At 58.3% G+C, this 14985-nt stretch overlaps 2 protein-coding genes across 5 annotated transcripts; one reads left to right on the top strand and one right to left on the bottom strand.

Annotated features, from left to right (window-relative positions):
• Nucleotides 1-3917: 3917 nt before the first annotated feature.
• POLR2J (RNA polymerase II subunit J) lies at nt 3918-8694 on the top strand. 2 transcript variants are annotated; one of them, XM_068967304.1, is made up of 4 exons: nt 3918-4045; nt 5366-5455; nt 7290-7464; nt 8178-8694. In XM_068967304.1, the coding sequence occupies exons 1-4, from the start codon at nt 3993-3995 to the stop codon at nt 8211-8213; spliced, it is 354 nt and encodes a 117-aa protein (XP_068823405.1). In that variant the 5' UTR covers nt 3918-3992; the 3' UTR covers nt 8214-8694. The 2 variants fall into 2 exon arrangements, with proteins under 2 accessions (XP_068823405.1, XP_068823406.1); XM_068967305.1 differs by lacking the exon at nt 5366-5455 and having other exon boundaries at nt 3941-4045.
• LRWD1 (leucine rich repeats and WD repeat domain containing 1) lies at nt 7894-14980 on the bottom strand. 3 transcript variants are annotated; one of them, XM_068967303.1, is made up of 15 exons: nt 14869-14980; nt 14138-14372; nt 13925-14041; nt 13386-13523; nt 13072-13176; nt 12689-12811; nt 12497-12611; nt 12224-12324; nt 11815-12022; nt 11261-11333; nt 11030-11170; nt 9585-9676; nt 9243-9398; nt 9050-9162; nt 7894-8970 (listed from the first exon to the last, which is right to left on the bottom strand). In XM_068967303.1, the coding sequence occupies exons 1-15, from the start codon at nt 14946-14948 to the stop codon at nt 8824-8826; spliced, it is 1944 nt and encodes a 647-aa protein (XP_068823404.1). In that variant the 5' UTR covers nt 14949-14980; the 3' UTR covers nt 7894-8823. The 3 variants fall into 3 exon arrangements, with proteins under 3 accessions (XP_068823404.1, XP_068823402.1, XP_068823403.1); XM_068967301.1 differs by having other exon boundaries at nt 12224-12396; nt 12497-12599; XM_068967302.1 differs by having other exon boundaries at nt 12224-12333; nt 12497-12599.
• Between the last annotated feature and the right edge of the window lie 5 nt (nt 14981-14985).

The raw sequence follows: 14985 nt of genomic DNA, 5'->3' as shown, positions 1-14985 counted from the left end.
CAGCCGCCACCCCACCCGCTCCTGGGCTGTGCCCCCCGGGAGAGCATCGAGGTGCTTATTGCCGACAATAAACTTGCTGTGACTGCGGAGGCTCTGGGGTCTCGTGATGGGGGTCGGCTGCTGGCGGGGATGGCCGAGGACTGGGCACCAGCATAGACTCTGTGTACCCCCGTTGACTCTTCTCTGCTGCCCCCAATCCTGAGGACTTCTTTCTCCTCCCACCTACTGTCCCCACCACACCCCTCGGTCCCACTCATCCATCCCACAGGCTATGAGCCTGACATGTCTCACCAGCTGCCCCTCCTTGCAGCCCCAAACAGGCCCTTCAAGCGGGCTTGCAAGAGGAAGCAGGTCAGAACCTCAAACTGTTACATAGCCTGGCCCTGCCAGTGTCCCTTATGCCAACCCCCTCATCCCAAGCAGGGGGATCACCTCCCTGCCCTCCTCCCAGTCCCTCCCTAGGTACACAGAAACCTTCCATGTAATTAACAAGACAGAGGAGGGACAGGTCTTCCAGCACGTTCTTAAAGGTCTCATTCAACCAAGCTTAGAGCCTCCCCTGTGACCCCAGACCTGGGACAGTTCCCAAGGGCCCGGGTCACAGGCAGGACCCTTGACCCAGCTGACTAGCCAGGCTCTGGGGCAGGACCATCTGGGCAGACTGGAAACTGGATTCTTTGAGGGGTGGCCCAGAAAGGCAAAGAGGTGATGAAGGTACAAGGGGCTGCCCCCTCCCCTCAACCCTGTGGCTTTTGAGGCCATATCAGACTTTTCTCCTGGCCACAGCCTTGATGGGGGTGGTCCCCCCCACAGCTCACACCAACTCAACCCCCATCGCTTCTTGGTCATGATGCTGCCAGTGTGTGGGCCTCACCAGCTTCTTTGCAGGGCTGGGCATCCCCTCTCCCTCCCTGGCCCAGGGCTCAGGGCCTGGGGGGCTCAGCCTGCTCTTCCCTGCCCCCATCACCAACTCCTGCTTCTCTGGCTACTTCTCTAGGGTCTCACACACATCTCCTGCCTGTTGGCTCTTCTTGGGTTTCAAGGACCTCCTGATCAGGAAGTATGGATCCTAGGGTCTGCTGAGCCCCAAGGCATGGAGTGAAGGGGAAAGACAGGTGTGCCCTTATAAGGGGCTGCCACAAGTAGAACCACGGTGGGGGTGGGGGTAGGCGGGGCTTGGCCACAACCCTTGGCATGTGAGATCTTAGTTCCCTGGCCAGGGATCAAATCCCCGTCCCCTGCACTGGAAACTCAAAGTCTTAACCACCGCACCACCAGGGAAGTCCCAGAACCACAGATTTTAACTGCATACACACACAGCCACCCACTGGCAACACTGGCCACCCTCTCCAATGGATCTGATGTGGGTGTCGTCACTGCCACTCTCTCCTCCAGTGGATCTGGTGGGGGAGTAGTCCCTGTAGCCACCTCTCCCATGAGTACCCACCCGTCTAGGTTCTCTCAGAATCAGAGCAGAGGTCCCTACAGCCCAGGATGCTATGTTCTTTTTGGAAGTCTCCAGTAAAAAGAGGAGACTCCTTCCTGCCCTCAAGTCCAGGCGGTCCTGCAGGTCACCCCCTCACCTGCCCAGGGATTCTGTACCACTTCCCTGGGATCACCAGGCCTGTTATTCACCACCACCCCCAGATGTCTTGAAAGTCTGATTGGGCCCTCAGACAGAGGCCCGCAGCCCTGGGGCTGGCATTCAGTACAAAGCAGACACCCTGGGAAGCCCTGAGTGGGCCTAGCTCATGTGGTATGTGCATTTCTTCATCCTCTAGGCTGATCCCATAGGAAGTCTGGGCAAATTCCCACCGACCTCCTCTTGGGAAACTCCTGTCAAAATATAATTTTCAAATACGTTAAAAAATGACTCAGACAAATATAGCATGAACATGTAACAAAGATTTATTACACTTTAAGGAGGAAATGAGTGTTGAGCAAATCTGGTTCACAGACTATTTTGAGAAGCTGGGAAAAGTTAGAATAAGATGGTGATATTAGATACAAAACTGGGATGAAATTTTGTTCTGTATGGGATGGAAACCTGCAAGTTCATAAGTATCAATGTCTGGGCTCTAATTGAATAATAAATATCAAAGTCAAACACGGGTTCATTCCCCAAGATTAGGGATTGCCAGATTTTTCCTCCAAAGGCCCGGGCATGCAGGTTTTGGTCACAATTATTCTTGTAGCACAAAAGCAGCCACAGGCACTGAGGAAACCAGTGGGGATGGTGTATTCCAGTAAAACTGTCAACTTAAAAAACAGTTGCAACCTAAAAGACTTGGCCCAGAGAGTCAGGTTGGTGTGGGCCTCTGAAGTGAAAGTCGCTCAGTCGTGTCTGACTCTTCAGGATCCCATCCATGGAATTCTCCAGGCCAGAATATTGGAATAGGTAGCCTTTCCTTTCTCCAGGGGATCTCCCCGACTCCGGGGTCGAACCCAGGTCTCCTGCATTGCGGGTGCATTCTTTACCAGCTGAGCCACAAGGGCCTCTAGCATATGACATTTTCTCACCGCAAGTCTCAGGCTCAAGTAGGAAATAGTCCTTCCCAGGAAGTGGTGAGGGAAGCTCCAGATTTCCCTGGGGGCTCCACAGCTGTGGTCCAGACCTGAAGAAGCAGCTAGGGAGCTGTTGCAGCTTCAGTAGCTAATCTGAGACTCTGGCCCCTGCTGCTTTGACTGCTCAGATAGGACTTTTATTCTAAGCTGTAGTCTGCAAAGTATCAGCCAACCAGAACCGATTCACACCCTTATCCTCTTGAGTTCCTCTCACAACTGTGTTGACTCAAAACAAAAATACACAACCCGGAAGTTGGAAGTTATGTTTTGTTTTTTGGTTTTTTTGCTGCCCCACGTGGCTTGTAGGATCCTAGTTCCCCAACTGGGGATTGAATTGGGCCTCAGCAGTGACAGTGCTGAGTCCTGACCACTGGATAGCCATGGAATTCCCGAGTGAGTTCTGTTTTATTGGGGATCCTACTGAGGACAATAGCCTGGGAGACAGCCTTTCAGATCACTGTGAGGAACTGTTCCAAAGAGGTAAGATAGGAGCCAGGGTATATAGGAGCTTTTTTGTTTGTTTGTTTCGCTGAAAAACAGAACACATGTAGTCGAGTATCAAAAGATTGCTCCTAATCACAAAAGACAGACACTCAAGGATTTCAGTGCTTTTCTTGGGAAAATGCAAGAATGTGGGCTCACTGAAATGATTTCTACATATGCATCCTAACTATCTAGGGCCAGCATCCGGTTTTTCTCCATCCTGAACTCCCCTCCGGGCGCGCTGTCAGGGGCTGGTAACTAGATAGTGGGCAACCGTTCTTTGTTTACTGAAATGGCAGACATTTTTTTTTTGTCCCCACCTGTTTACACCTGCTTCCTCCCTAGCCCTCCCTCCTCTAACAAGAAACTCACTAGGCTATAAGCCCACCTGGAAAGTCAGTTGACAACCCGGCCAGGGGTCTTGTAGCCCTTCGCGTGGGCACGGGGATTGTTTTCATACACAACAGTCTAGCCCAGGGGAAGTTTCTTCCGTCCCTTCGGGTCACATCTGCCCACTACCACAAGGCTTCCTTCTCCATTCAGGAGCCTGTTGCTGTGTACTCCAAGGGCACATTTCCAAAGAGGGATAAAGGGACAAAGAGAGCAGAGGGAAATACCCCGCTGGCTTCCCGCCTGGCTGAGACAAGGATGTCAGAACTGAAAGAGCACCCCTCAGCGAGCGCCAAGGCGCGCCTGGGCCCGCCGGTGAGCGGAGAGGCGCTTCTAGACTCGCGCATGCGCAGAGCCACCAGCTCCCACTCTTGGCGGCTTCTCACGCCTGCGCAGGACCCTCCAGGCCGATAGGGGGCAACGAGCCGATCCTCACACGGGGTTGGCACTGTCGGCATAATCCGGAAGCAGCCACTAACCCGGAAGTGGTCGCTTGGTAGGGCTCTGGAGGCTGAGGTGGCTGCTGCAGCTGTTTAGGTGGCTGCGACGCTAGGATGAACGCCCCTCCCGCCTTCGAGTCGTTCTTGCTCTTCGAGGGCGAGAAGAAGTAAGTGGAACCAGCCTGGGTCAGAGACAGGGGGAGGGTCGCGAGCCCTTGACCGTCTGCGCCCGCAGATTCTGGGGCTTCTCTGCCCGTCCTCTGCCGGGAGGCAGAAGCAAGTTTTGCTTGAGCGTCTACTCGCTGAGTGCTCCACACCCGTGTCTGCCAAACTTAAGACATTCCTGGGCGGTGATGAGCCGCCCCATTTTGTAGACGAAGAAACCGAGGCTCAGAAAGGTTAAGTAACTCCCCCAAGCGCACAGAAATTAGCCGATCTGTATTCGAACCCAGGGTTTCTGGCTCCAGAGTCTTCCCACCCGGCACCGTTATCCTCTTTGCTGCATACAGAGGACAGTCTGACGGCTGTCAGGCTCACACCGGATCTTCATTCGCCGGTATAAAATCTTCAGTGACTCCTCATTGTCTGCTGGTGAAGGAAAGTGCAGTCCAGTGCTCAGATAGCCTGCCTGAGGATCCCCCACTTAAGAACTCTGTGTCTTTGGACAAGTCACTTAATCTGCCTGAGAACCACTTTCCTCATCTAAGAAATGGGTTTATTAGTGTATTAAATCACAGGATTTTCTCTTGGGGAGGATAAATTAGGTAATTTATGTGAAGTGCTTAGTCTAGGATTCAGCACAAAGAAGACCTTTTTTTGCTTTGTTTTTTTCTCCACGCTGCGATGGCACGGGGAATCTTTCCCAACCAGGGATGAAACCCGCACCCCCTGCAGTGGAAGCGTGGTTTCTTGACCACTGGACTGCCAGGAAAGTCCCCCCAAAAGACCATCTTAAATGCTGGCTTTTCTTTCTCTTAACTGCTTGGTCTTAACTGCAGGGCTCTGCAGTCTAGCCCGTAGCCCCTTGCCAGCCACTTCAGTCTTTAGTCGGATAACTGAGCCAACACAGAGAAATGGCTTGAGAGCAGTGGTTCTCAACCTGGGGTGCCACTTTGTCCCACCAGGGGACTTTGGCAGTGTCTGCAAACTTTTCTGGTTTCTAGTGGGTAAAGGCCAGGGCTACTGCTAATACCCTACAGTGTACCAGACAGCCCCTTACAAAAAAATTTCTGGCCTAAAATATCAGTGGTGCCAAAGTTGAGAAGCTCTGCTCGAGAAGAAGGGATAATTCAGAGAAGGTGAGGATCCCACAGTACCAGGTGTGGCTGGATTTGGGCTTCTCTGAGTCAGAGAGGTTTGTATGGAATGAAGAGATGGGGAAGGGCTCTCAGGAGGAGGTAGGGCCTAAGCTTGCCTTGGAGGACAGGGTTTAGGCTCCAGGGAGGAAACCCCCCCGCCCCCAATCTGTTGCCTTTGCCTCTTCCTAGGATCACCATTAACAAGGACACCAAAGTACCCAATGCCTGTTTGTTCACCATCAACAAGGAGGACCACACGCTAGGAAACATCATTAAATCGTAAGTTCCAAGTCAGTGGCTTTTGGGGGTTGTGTTTTTTAAAGTATTTATTTACTTGGCTGCACTGGGTCTTGTGCCCCCTACATCGGGAGTGTGGCGTCTTAGCCACGGGATGACGAGAGAAGTCCTGGGAGTTACGTTTGATAGGCTTTTTGAGAGGCCAAGCATCAAGTTCCAGAAGACATTCTCGAGGCTCTCTGAGCTCCAGAAAGTCCTGGGAGCTGGCTGTGGGAATTCATAGATCCCAGTACCTTTTCTTCCAAATGACGGTGACCCCACATCTGGTCTTGCAGCCATTTCTCTGTGTTGGCTCAGTTATCCGACTAAAGAAAGTAAATGCACAGTGAGCCACAGAAAAGGAGGCCCGCTTGAGGCTCTGTGCTCACGAGACGCCGTCAGGGTTGTCTGCCCTGTCACAAATAGTGACATCAGTGACACCTGGCATTCCAAGTTGTACATGCCAGCGATTGTCAGTAGAATAAGGGAAGGAGGTGGGAGAGGGACTCCGTGGTCATCCGGTGTCCTGGTGGTTACCTGACGCCTGGTATTTGCACCAGCAAAGTCCTGGCCCGGTAGGTGGCCAGCAGTGGGATTGCCACTCTGGCCCAAGAACTTGTCCTCTCGCTGCTGAGAAATGCTGTCAGTGAAGCCAGGCCTTTCCCAGGTGTGCATGTTTGAGGCCGCAGGCAGGAGGAGCCTGTTTTTCTCCTGGTGTGAGTTAGGGGGCGGGGTTGCCCACCTTCTGTCTGGATGACTCCCACCCAGCACCACGCCAGGGGTGCACCCAGGCTGTCTCTGGTGTCCTGCTGCGGCCCCCCGCCCGTGTGAGCCCAGTGTCCCCTCCTATGCCAGGCCCCACCCCTCCCTCGGTGTGCACACTCTATCAAACATTTATTTTTGGCTGTGCTGGGTCTTCATTGCTGTGCAGGGTACTCTCTAGGTGCGGTATGAGGGCTTCTCATTGGAGTGGCTTCTCTTGCTCAGGACACAAGCAGTCCCGGCTTCAGTGGCTGCGGCACGTGGGCTTGGTCATTGCGGCTCCCGGGCTCTGAGCACTGACTCCATAGTTGTGGCGCACGGGCTTAGTCACCTGCCAAGTTGCATGTGTTGTCTTCCTGATCCAGGGGTTGAATCCTTGTCTCTGGCGTTGGCAGGCAGATTCTTTACTGCTGAGCCACCAGGGGAGCCCCCCAGTGCTCACGCTTGACAGAGCCGCGCAGGAGGAAGCCTCCCGGTGCCCAGGGCACAGGCTTCACTCCCCACAACCTCGTGGAGCGGGACCCCGTGTGTGCGGACGCAGCTGCCAGCCCGCGTTGCCCGGAGGATTTCCATTTCTGTTTCATTAAGTGCTCAGAGCCTGGAGCCTTCTCCACCTGCTGCCTTTATTTACTCTGCCAAATGCTCTTTGGGGGCTGGGAATGGGGCTTTTTTTTTTTTTTTCCTGGTTTACTGGACGCTGGCTGGATTTTTCCTGCTTTGGGAGGTTTCTCTGGGGCTTTTGCAGGCTCCCTGACATCCCCTGAGGGAAGAGGTGGCGGGAAACCCTGTTCAGTGGGAAGGGTCGTTGACCCTCGTGCCTGTAGGGGTGTGTGTGGGAGGAGTCCCCACTGGCTGTGTTGTCTTTGGGTGTCTGTTTAACTCAAGATTTTCGTGGGGGCTGGGGTGAGGGTGTGTGACCACAACACAAACTCTTAAAGGTCAGGGGTAGCTGCGTGTGCTTTCAGGCCACAAGCCAACAGGGAGACCTTTGATTAGAAGGCTACAAAGGGGCCAGAGCCCCAAGTGCACTCGGCTCAGCACCCTGCCCCCCTCACCATGCCCGTCCATGTCTCAGGCAGCTCCTCAAGGACCCACAGGTGCTGTTTGCTGGCTACAAAGTCCCGCACCCCTTGGAGCACAAGATCATCATCCGGGTGCAGACAACGCCAGACTACAGCCCCCAGGAGGCCTTCACCAACGCCATCACTGACCTCATCAGCGAGCTGTCCCTACTGGAAGAGCGCTTCCGGGTGAGGCCCACTGTGGGAGGGGCAGGGGGCGGTCCCCACAGACACCAGCCTGTACGCCCTCACCCAAGACGGCCCCCAGGGGGTTGCCTCTGACTTATTGGGCGGGGCGGGGAAGGGGGTGATGACCAAGCAGGGACGTCCGCCACAGCATCCAAGTGTGGACTGAGGGGTTATGGAGCTGAGGCCTGGAACCTGCGCTCTGCATCCGGGGGTGGGACCTCCCCTGGTGCCCTGGGTCTCCTTGTGGGAGCAAGGGGCCCGCTGCTTGGGGCTGGCCCTCCAAGCCTCTTCCTGGTGATGCCGGCCCCCTGTGGTCTGTCTGTCCAGGGTGCAGCTCACTGTACCCTGGGGGTTCCATCATCAAGAAGCCCAAATGGGTGTGGCCACACTTGTTTATTCAGGGGTCTTCAAAGTCTAGGCATAATTGAGAGTGGGAAAGAGCCACGGCTTCCGGAGCCACCAGGAGGCACCTCTGTCCCCCGACTCCCTCCTGCCCCAGGCAACAGGACCTGGGCTGTGGGGGAATGATGGCGTGGGTGGGCTGACTCCAGGGTCTCTGGGGCACCTGCCCAGCACCCGAATGTTTGAGGCCCCAGCTTGCTGCTTCTGTTAGCTCACGGCTGCACTCTGGGGAGGGGCACAGTGGCGGTTTCCTGGCGGCCCTTGGTCAGGGAGGCTGGGGCTGAGTCTTCAACATCCTTGCTCCCTGACAGGTGGCCATCAAAGACAAGCAGGAGGGCATCGAGTAGCTGGCTGCCCTGGGCCCTTCTCCAGGTGGACGAGAGCACTTCCGCCAGCTGTGGGTCTCCTCATAGAGTCCAGTGAGCTCCCCCCCAGCCTCCAGACAATGATGTGTCCTGTACATAGAGAGTTGGTTTTATTTTCCTAATAAAGCATGACCGGAAACAACCCAGCTGTGGGCTGAGCAGAGATGACCTCACAGCTAAAGGACCGTCAGTTCAATGGAGGTAGAGGACCTGTTCCGACGCCACTTGGGGGCCTTGTTTCAGAGTGGACTGGCCCACAGACCCGATCTCTGTCTTGAGAAGGTGGCAGGAGCTAACTCATTCTAGCAAACCCTGGGAACCTGGGGCTGCCAGGCACTGTCTCAAGCAGAAGGGAACTGAAAACCCGTGTGCTTCCAGGAGTCTACTCTGGAAGCCTTGGCAGCAGGGCCGGCCGGCCTCACTCAGTGCAGGGATGGGACCCACAGAGAGCTCTCCCCAAGCTTCTATTACAAAGTAGCGTTTAATTAAAAAAAAAAAAACACCACAGACATAAAGATCCCATTACTACGCCCAAAGCTGAATAAGTTAAGTTGTGTCCCTGGTGCCCTGTGGCGGAGGCAGGCCCGTGTGCTCAGGGCTCGCCCCTTCTCCAGATGGCGACGATGTTGGAGTCGGTCAGCGCCGTGAGGTAGGTAAAGGTGGGGTTGGCCACCACCGTGTTTACCATCGTCTTGGTCACCGTCTGGCCCAACGCCTGGGGCTGGGGCCACTTAAGGATCTGGGGGGAAGAGAGAGGGGGCTGAGCAGCTGCTTCCTGAGCAGGGCCCCTGGACGGCACCGGCCCCCTGCGTGCCTACCTGCGTGGGGGCCTGCGGGGCGGCCTGCGGCAGGGAGCGCTGCGCCAGGAGGGGCCTGACGTCATAGATCCACACGCTGCCCTGCTCGTCCCCACAGAGCACAAGCCCCTTGTCTGTCAGAACAGGGATGGAGCCTTAGGTGGGACAGAACTTGGGGGGCGGCCGGGGGCGGGGAAGGAGGGGGGCCACTCACCAGGACACGTGCTAAGGGAGAAGTAGGCCAGGATGGTGGGTGACCACTGCAGCCGAGCCAGGACCACCACCGCCACCGTGGGCTGGCTGCCCCGGCCCTGCCACGTCTGGCTCCAGCTCCACAGGCAGATGGTGCCCAGGCTGCTCCCCTTGGAGGCTGATGGGAGAAGGAAGAGCTATGCCTGTTGTGGGGGGGCCCTCTCCAGACACTTCCCTGGTCCATGCTGAGGGCCCCCTCAGAAACCCTTGGACCTAAACCCCCGCCCACAGAGAAGTCAGCCCAGAAGGCCTGGCCAGCAGGGTCCCAAGAAGCCAGACTGTCCCTGGAGCTGGGCTCACTCACCCACGACATCCTCGTTCACGAATGCCAGCCCGTCCACTCTCTGTCCAGATGCCTCGGAGCCCTCGGAGAAGACGAACTCCACTTCACACACCCTGCGGGGCAGCGGAAGATGCTGGTTAGCCCGGAAGGCTGCAGGAAGTGTCACACATCAAAGCTGGGTGCTCCTTCAGATCCCTGCCGGGCACTTCCTCAGGACCCCTGGTCCATCCAAGCCCTGAAGGGGGAGCCAGCGGGTTGGGGTGGGGTGGGGTTTGGCCCGGAAGGGCTCGGAAGCCAGGCTGTGCCTCGGGCTGAGTGAGGTGAGCAGCTCGCCGGCCGGGGCAGGGGTTTGCTCTGACCCCGAGGGCAGTGTGCAGAGTGGCAGCTGAGCGCGCAGTCACACTGCTTGGAGAGGGTCTAGCAGAATCCGAATCCACACAAGGCAGCCAAGTACCCACCCCAAGAGGCAGACGCGTCTGAGGTGTGGGGAAGGCATCGCAGGACTTGGGGAGGAGGCGGACGCGGGTGGGCAGGGAGGGAGGAGGCAGGGGGCCGCCAACACCCGGCTGGACCGTTGCCTGCTGGCAGTTGGTCTGTGCTGAGATGTTGCTCTAGTTTTCCCCTGCCACTTGCCCTCACATTCTCCCCAGGCTATTCCCTGTACTTAGGTTAAAATTCAGTACCTCACCAGGGACCACAGGGCTGGTGTCCTCTGGCCCAGCCACCTCGCCCCTGCCTTCCCTCCAGTTTCCCAAGCTGTGGCCAGACCTCCCTTGTCAGCCAGCTCACTGCCCTTTGCACTTCCCACTGTGTGAAGACCCTCCCTCCGTCTGCCCACCTGACCCTTGGGATCCATGAAGAGCATAGGTCTGAGGACCTGTCCATCTGCCACTGGTCACCTCAGAGTCCCCTGAGCCTCCCTGCTCCTCTCGGAGCACCTTATTTGTCGCTGACGTCAATCACACCTTGTGTGATTTTAATGCCTGTCTCCTTCACCAGGCTCTGGGACCCTCGAGGGCAGGGCTTCCCTCCCAAGCACTGCCTCAGCTCTCCCAGGGTCCAAGAGCCACAAGCCTCAAGCTGGCCTTCCCGAGGCTTCGTCCCAGCCCAGACCCCGTCCCTCTTGCCCTCCACTAGTCCTGAGGTGTGAGTCACTGTCCCCACTTCGCAGATGAGGAAATCATGCTGGAGAAGGGAAGGTCCCACAGCTGGCGAGTGGCAGGACCCGGGCAATGATGAGGTGACCACAGCCTGGGGTGCTGGGAAGTGTGATCTTTCGAGAGATGAGCAGGAGGTGCAGACACCCCAGCTCTGCAGAGGGCCCTGGAAACTGCCTCTGGGCTGCCCAGGGTGGGGGACATAGTGCAGGCCCTACCCTTGGCAGGTGTGCCTGGGGTCAGACCCTCGGACCTGCAGCTGCTCGGCTATGAGGACGGGCTTTCGGGGCATCCCCTGCCCGTGCTCACCTCCTCTTCTGGGGCTGGTCCAGCCGTACATCCCAGCAGCAGCAGCCGCCCTCGCAGCCGGCCAGCAGGTAGGTGTCCGGGCAGGGGGCAACAGGGCAGAGGCGCAGTGGGGTGGAGGTGGTATCCAGTGTGAGCAGGTGGCTGCCAGCAGATGAGAGGCGGGAGGACGTGAGGCCGCAGACTCGGGTGCGCCCACCCCCCGTCCCGGGCTGTCCTGCCTTGAAGTGTCACCTGGCCTGGAATTCGTAGTCCTGGTTGGGTGTCCCGATGTCCCAGAGGATGATGCGCTTGTCGTAGGAGGCCGCTGGCAAGGGGATGGGAAGGAGACAGATGGTTCTGAGAAGGCCCCGCTGCCTCCTGCAGGCTGCATCCCAGGTGGAGACCAGGCTCCCAAGGCCAGCCCCTCCAAGGCAGGGAGGGAGGGAGGGCCACAGCTGGGAGACAGGACTCCCAGGGCCCTATCCTTATCCTGCTCGAACATAGCGTGCCCCACACCAGGCAGCTACAGCTCAGATACCACCTCACCACACCCAGAGGGCTGGGGTACCCACCCAGATGGCAGACACTGCCCTGGCTCTGAGAAACCTCCAAGGCTGCAGGGCAGATTGGGGGAACAAGACAGAATCTGAAGCCGGGTCAGGTGTCCCTGAAGCCTCGTGCTTCCTACCGCAGTCTGAGCTGACCTTGGCAGCTGATGTGAGGCCCACTCTGGGGAGGAGCCGAGGTGCCAGGCTGCAGGACACAGGTACTAGGGGAATCCTGGGGGTGTGGGAGGAGGGTCTTACTGAAGAGGTGGGTCTCGTGGGTAGGGCTGAAGCAGAGGGTGGCAATGGCCTTCTTGTGGCCCCGGATGAGCCCGCAGCAGAAGCCGGCCTGCACGTGCAGCAGCCGGACCAGCCCACGCAGGCCCGCAGCCGCCAGCACGTTCCAGCGCTTCTTGTGGCCGGTCTGTGTGACCACCGTCAGGGTGGTCCAGGCCACGGAGAAGAACTCCTGGGGCGGGGAGGGGAGCAGTCACCGAGGGGCAGAGCTACCTGGGAACCCTGGTCCAGCACCAAAGACAAAGGCCACCTGGTGAGCAGGTAGCCGAGTCTGGCCCGTCAACCTCAACACTCCTGCCCCCAGAAGCCAAGGCTCTGCCCACCTCGCAGGAGCCAGGTGCTGGCACTCACCTCGCCAGGCACTGGCACTCACCTCGCCAGGCACCTTGTACTTGTGCAGTACAATGCCTGTCTGGCAGTCGATCACACACACGGCCTCCCCACCACACGTGGCCACGGTCTGCGACGTGGCCCCTGCCTGTCCTGTTTGGGAGGTCAGTCTGGTGAAAACGTTTTCAGCTGTCCACAGCAGTCGCTCCTCCTGACCTGGACGACACTTTAAGCTCTCTGTCCCTCCCTGCTCCCCACCCTTCCAGGTAGCCTCTGCAGGTGGCATTCCCAGGGCCCCTGCCCCCAAAGTGTGTACCCTCATCCCAGGCCGGCTCGAAGGCGCAGGCCCAGAGCTGCGTTCTCAGGTCGCTGGGGCTGTTGTTCTTGCTGTGGCACTGCAGGAAGTGCAGGGGCTCCAGCTGCAGGAGAGGGGTTGGGGGAGAGGATGGTCGTGGCGGCCCGGCCCTCTCTCCCGCCTCGCACCTCCCTGCCGCCGCGCAGGGCTCACCTGGCTGCTGTCAGAGCCCACAAGGCTGCCCTCCACCGGCGCCAACGGGGAGGTACACACCCGCTTCTCGGGGGAGAGGCTGAGTGGGGTATCACCTGGCCGCCTCAAGGCCACAGGCCTGGCCTGTGGAGGAGGGGGTGGGGCAGGCTGAGGCGTCATGACCAGGCGCCCATCTGCCCAGGGCTTGCCTCCTCCCTGTCAGACTCAACTTCACCCTCCTGGGGTATGGGAGGCAAGGGGTACCAGGGTCAGAGGGAACCCACTCTAGCACAGGAGACCATCTCCTGGGCATATCTCAAGGTCCCCCGCTTCCCTAATGCCTCTTGAGGCAGGAAGGGCCAAGGCAGGCCCAAGGAGCCTGGGAGCCCCACAGAACCACTCACCCTGGACTCCTGGGTAGCTGTGGCTTTGTGGGGCCCCTCTAGCATGTCTGCCTCATGCGCGTGGGTTCCACCAGAGGCCACCAACTCCTCAGAGATCATCCGCACCTGGGTGGGAGCAGGCCGTCAGGAAGCCGGGCACGGTCCCGGGGCCTCCAGCCCCTCCCAGACAGCCAGTCAGAGCTGGGGAAGGGTCTTTCCAGCCCCCAGGGCCACCTTCCCTGACCTGCCCTACTCCCCACGTCCTCTCGTGGCCAGCGACCTCCAGGGCGGCTCGGGCTGTGGGAGCCAAGGAGGAAGCAGCTGGGAGGGCATACCCGCCACTGGGTGAATTCGCTGAGCGACACGGGCCCGTAGCGGACATTCCTGACAGCTGACTTCACAAAGCTGGCCTGGGCTTTTGCCTGCTCCTCTGGGCTCAGCGCAGCCATGAACTTCCTCCAGTGAGTTGCGACCTGGTACAAGAGGGACCAGGTTCAGGCTCAGGCCAGCCCAGCTCTCCTGGACCTTCTGTGGCGCCTGTCTCTAGCGATCAGAGGCGTCGCCCTCATCGCCTCCGGGAAGCCTCCAGGAACCACAGTCTTCTCGGCTGCATGCTGCACAAACCCAAGCGAGCCATAGGAAGAAACAGTCCCTGAAGGGAAAAGCTGCCCCAGTGTAGTGTCACCATGAAAACGTCTCAACATCCCCTGCCTGCATAAGAACAAGAGGCTAAGCACCACAGCCAAGCTCAGAGCCCTGGGTCAGGGTAGGGTCTCAGGGCCACTGTAGCCCCTCTCGGAGTTCTCCAAATACCCCATTCTGTCACTCACTCCTCAAGGCTCCCAAGCACCAGGGACTCCTCCCAGTTCCTCACCCTGGTGGTCAGCTCCCGATTCAGGTTCTCTGCCTTAGAGCGAGTGGTGGAAACATCCTTGCCGTTGAACTTACGGAGCTCAGGCAGGAGGAACGTGATTTTCAGGCTGTCACTGACCTGGAGGATGAGGGAAGAGCGGCTCAGGGTTGCGCCCAGTCTGTGGCTAAGCCCCAGCCCATCGAGTGCCTGGGGTTGCTGCGGGCACCCACTTACTGTCAGGAAGGGGTTGCCCTCCAGGCTGAGCTCCTCGAGCTGCGGGAACTGGCAGAGGGGGGTGACGTCGTTCAGCTGGTTGTTGGCACAATGGAGGACATGCAAGTGGGGCAGACCCAGGTCAGCAGGCAGCATTTCCAGTTGGTTGTCGGAGAGGTCCAGCTCTTGCAGCTGCTTCAAGCGACCCAGGAGATTGAGGTCCAAGTCCTCTGAGAGCAGATTCAGCCCTGACAGGCTGGGGAGTGGTGCAGACAGGACCAGCTCAGGGGGCAGGCCCACCGACTTGCCACCCCACACCCATGTCAGCCCAGGCACCTCAGATGGCTTTTCTCTTGATATTTCTTGTTGTCTGTGCAGCTGATCCCCAACATCGCCTCCATTTATAACTGCTTTAGAACTTGAGGCAGCTGGCTATCTCCAAGAGGCTTTTTCCTGATCCTCTAGGGGGGGCTCTCTGAGCTCCCCTGTAACTCTCAACAGGTTGCTCCATATTCTTTCTACAAGACTGTTTCCCTAGCAGCCCAGGCCCTCTTCTGGGGCAACGTTGCCCCAGAACCACCACCCCCACCGCCCCGACCCATCTCATAACGAGAGGGCGGCGTTTCGCCCGAGTGTTTAAAGACTCGGGGTGATAACGGGGCCGGGAAGGGAGAGAGAAAGAATCCCAGGCTTTTTTCCGATTGCCCACCGACCCAGGCCCCGGTGGCGGACAGTGTGGCCCCGGCCCTTACTCCAAGCTCCGGATCTTCCCCAGCCGGTCGCTCTTGGGTCGCCCCCGTTGGAACAGCAGCCGCGTCGAGAGGGGGGCCATGGCGAGGAGGCGCGGTCCGCGTGTGCCCGGGCCGCAG

Source organism: Capricornis sumatraensis, chromosome 3, assembly GCF_032405125.1.
Source record: "Capricornis sumatraensis isolate serow.1 chromosome 3, serow.2, whole genome shotgun sequence".
NCBI lineage: Eukaryota > Metazoa > Chordata > Mammalia > Artiodactyla > Bovidae > Capricornis > Capricornis sumatraensis.
Note: the sequence above shows the minus strand (reverse complement) of the source record. Positions and strands in the feature narration are given on the sequence as shown.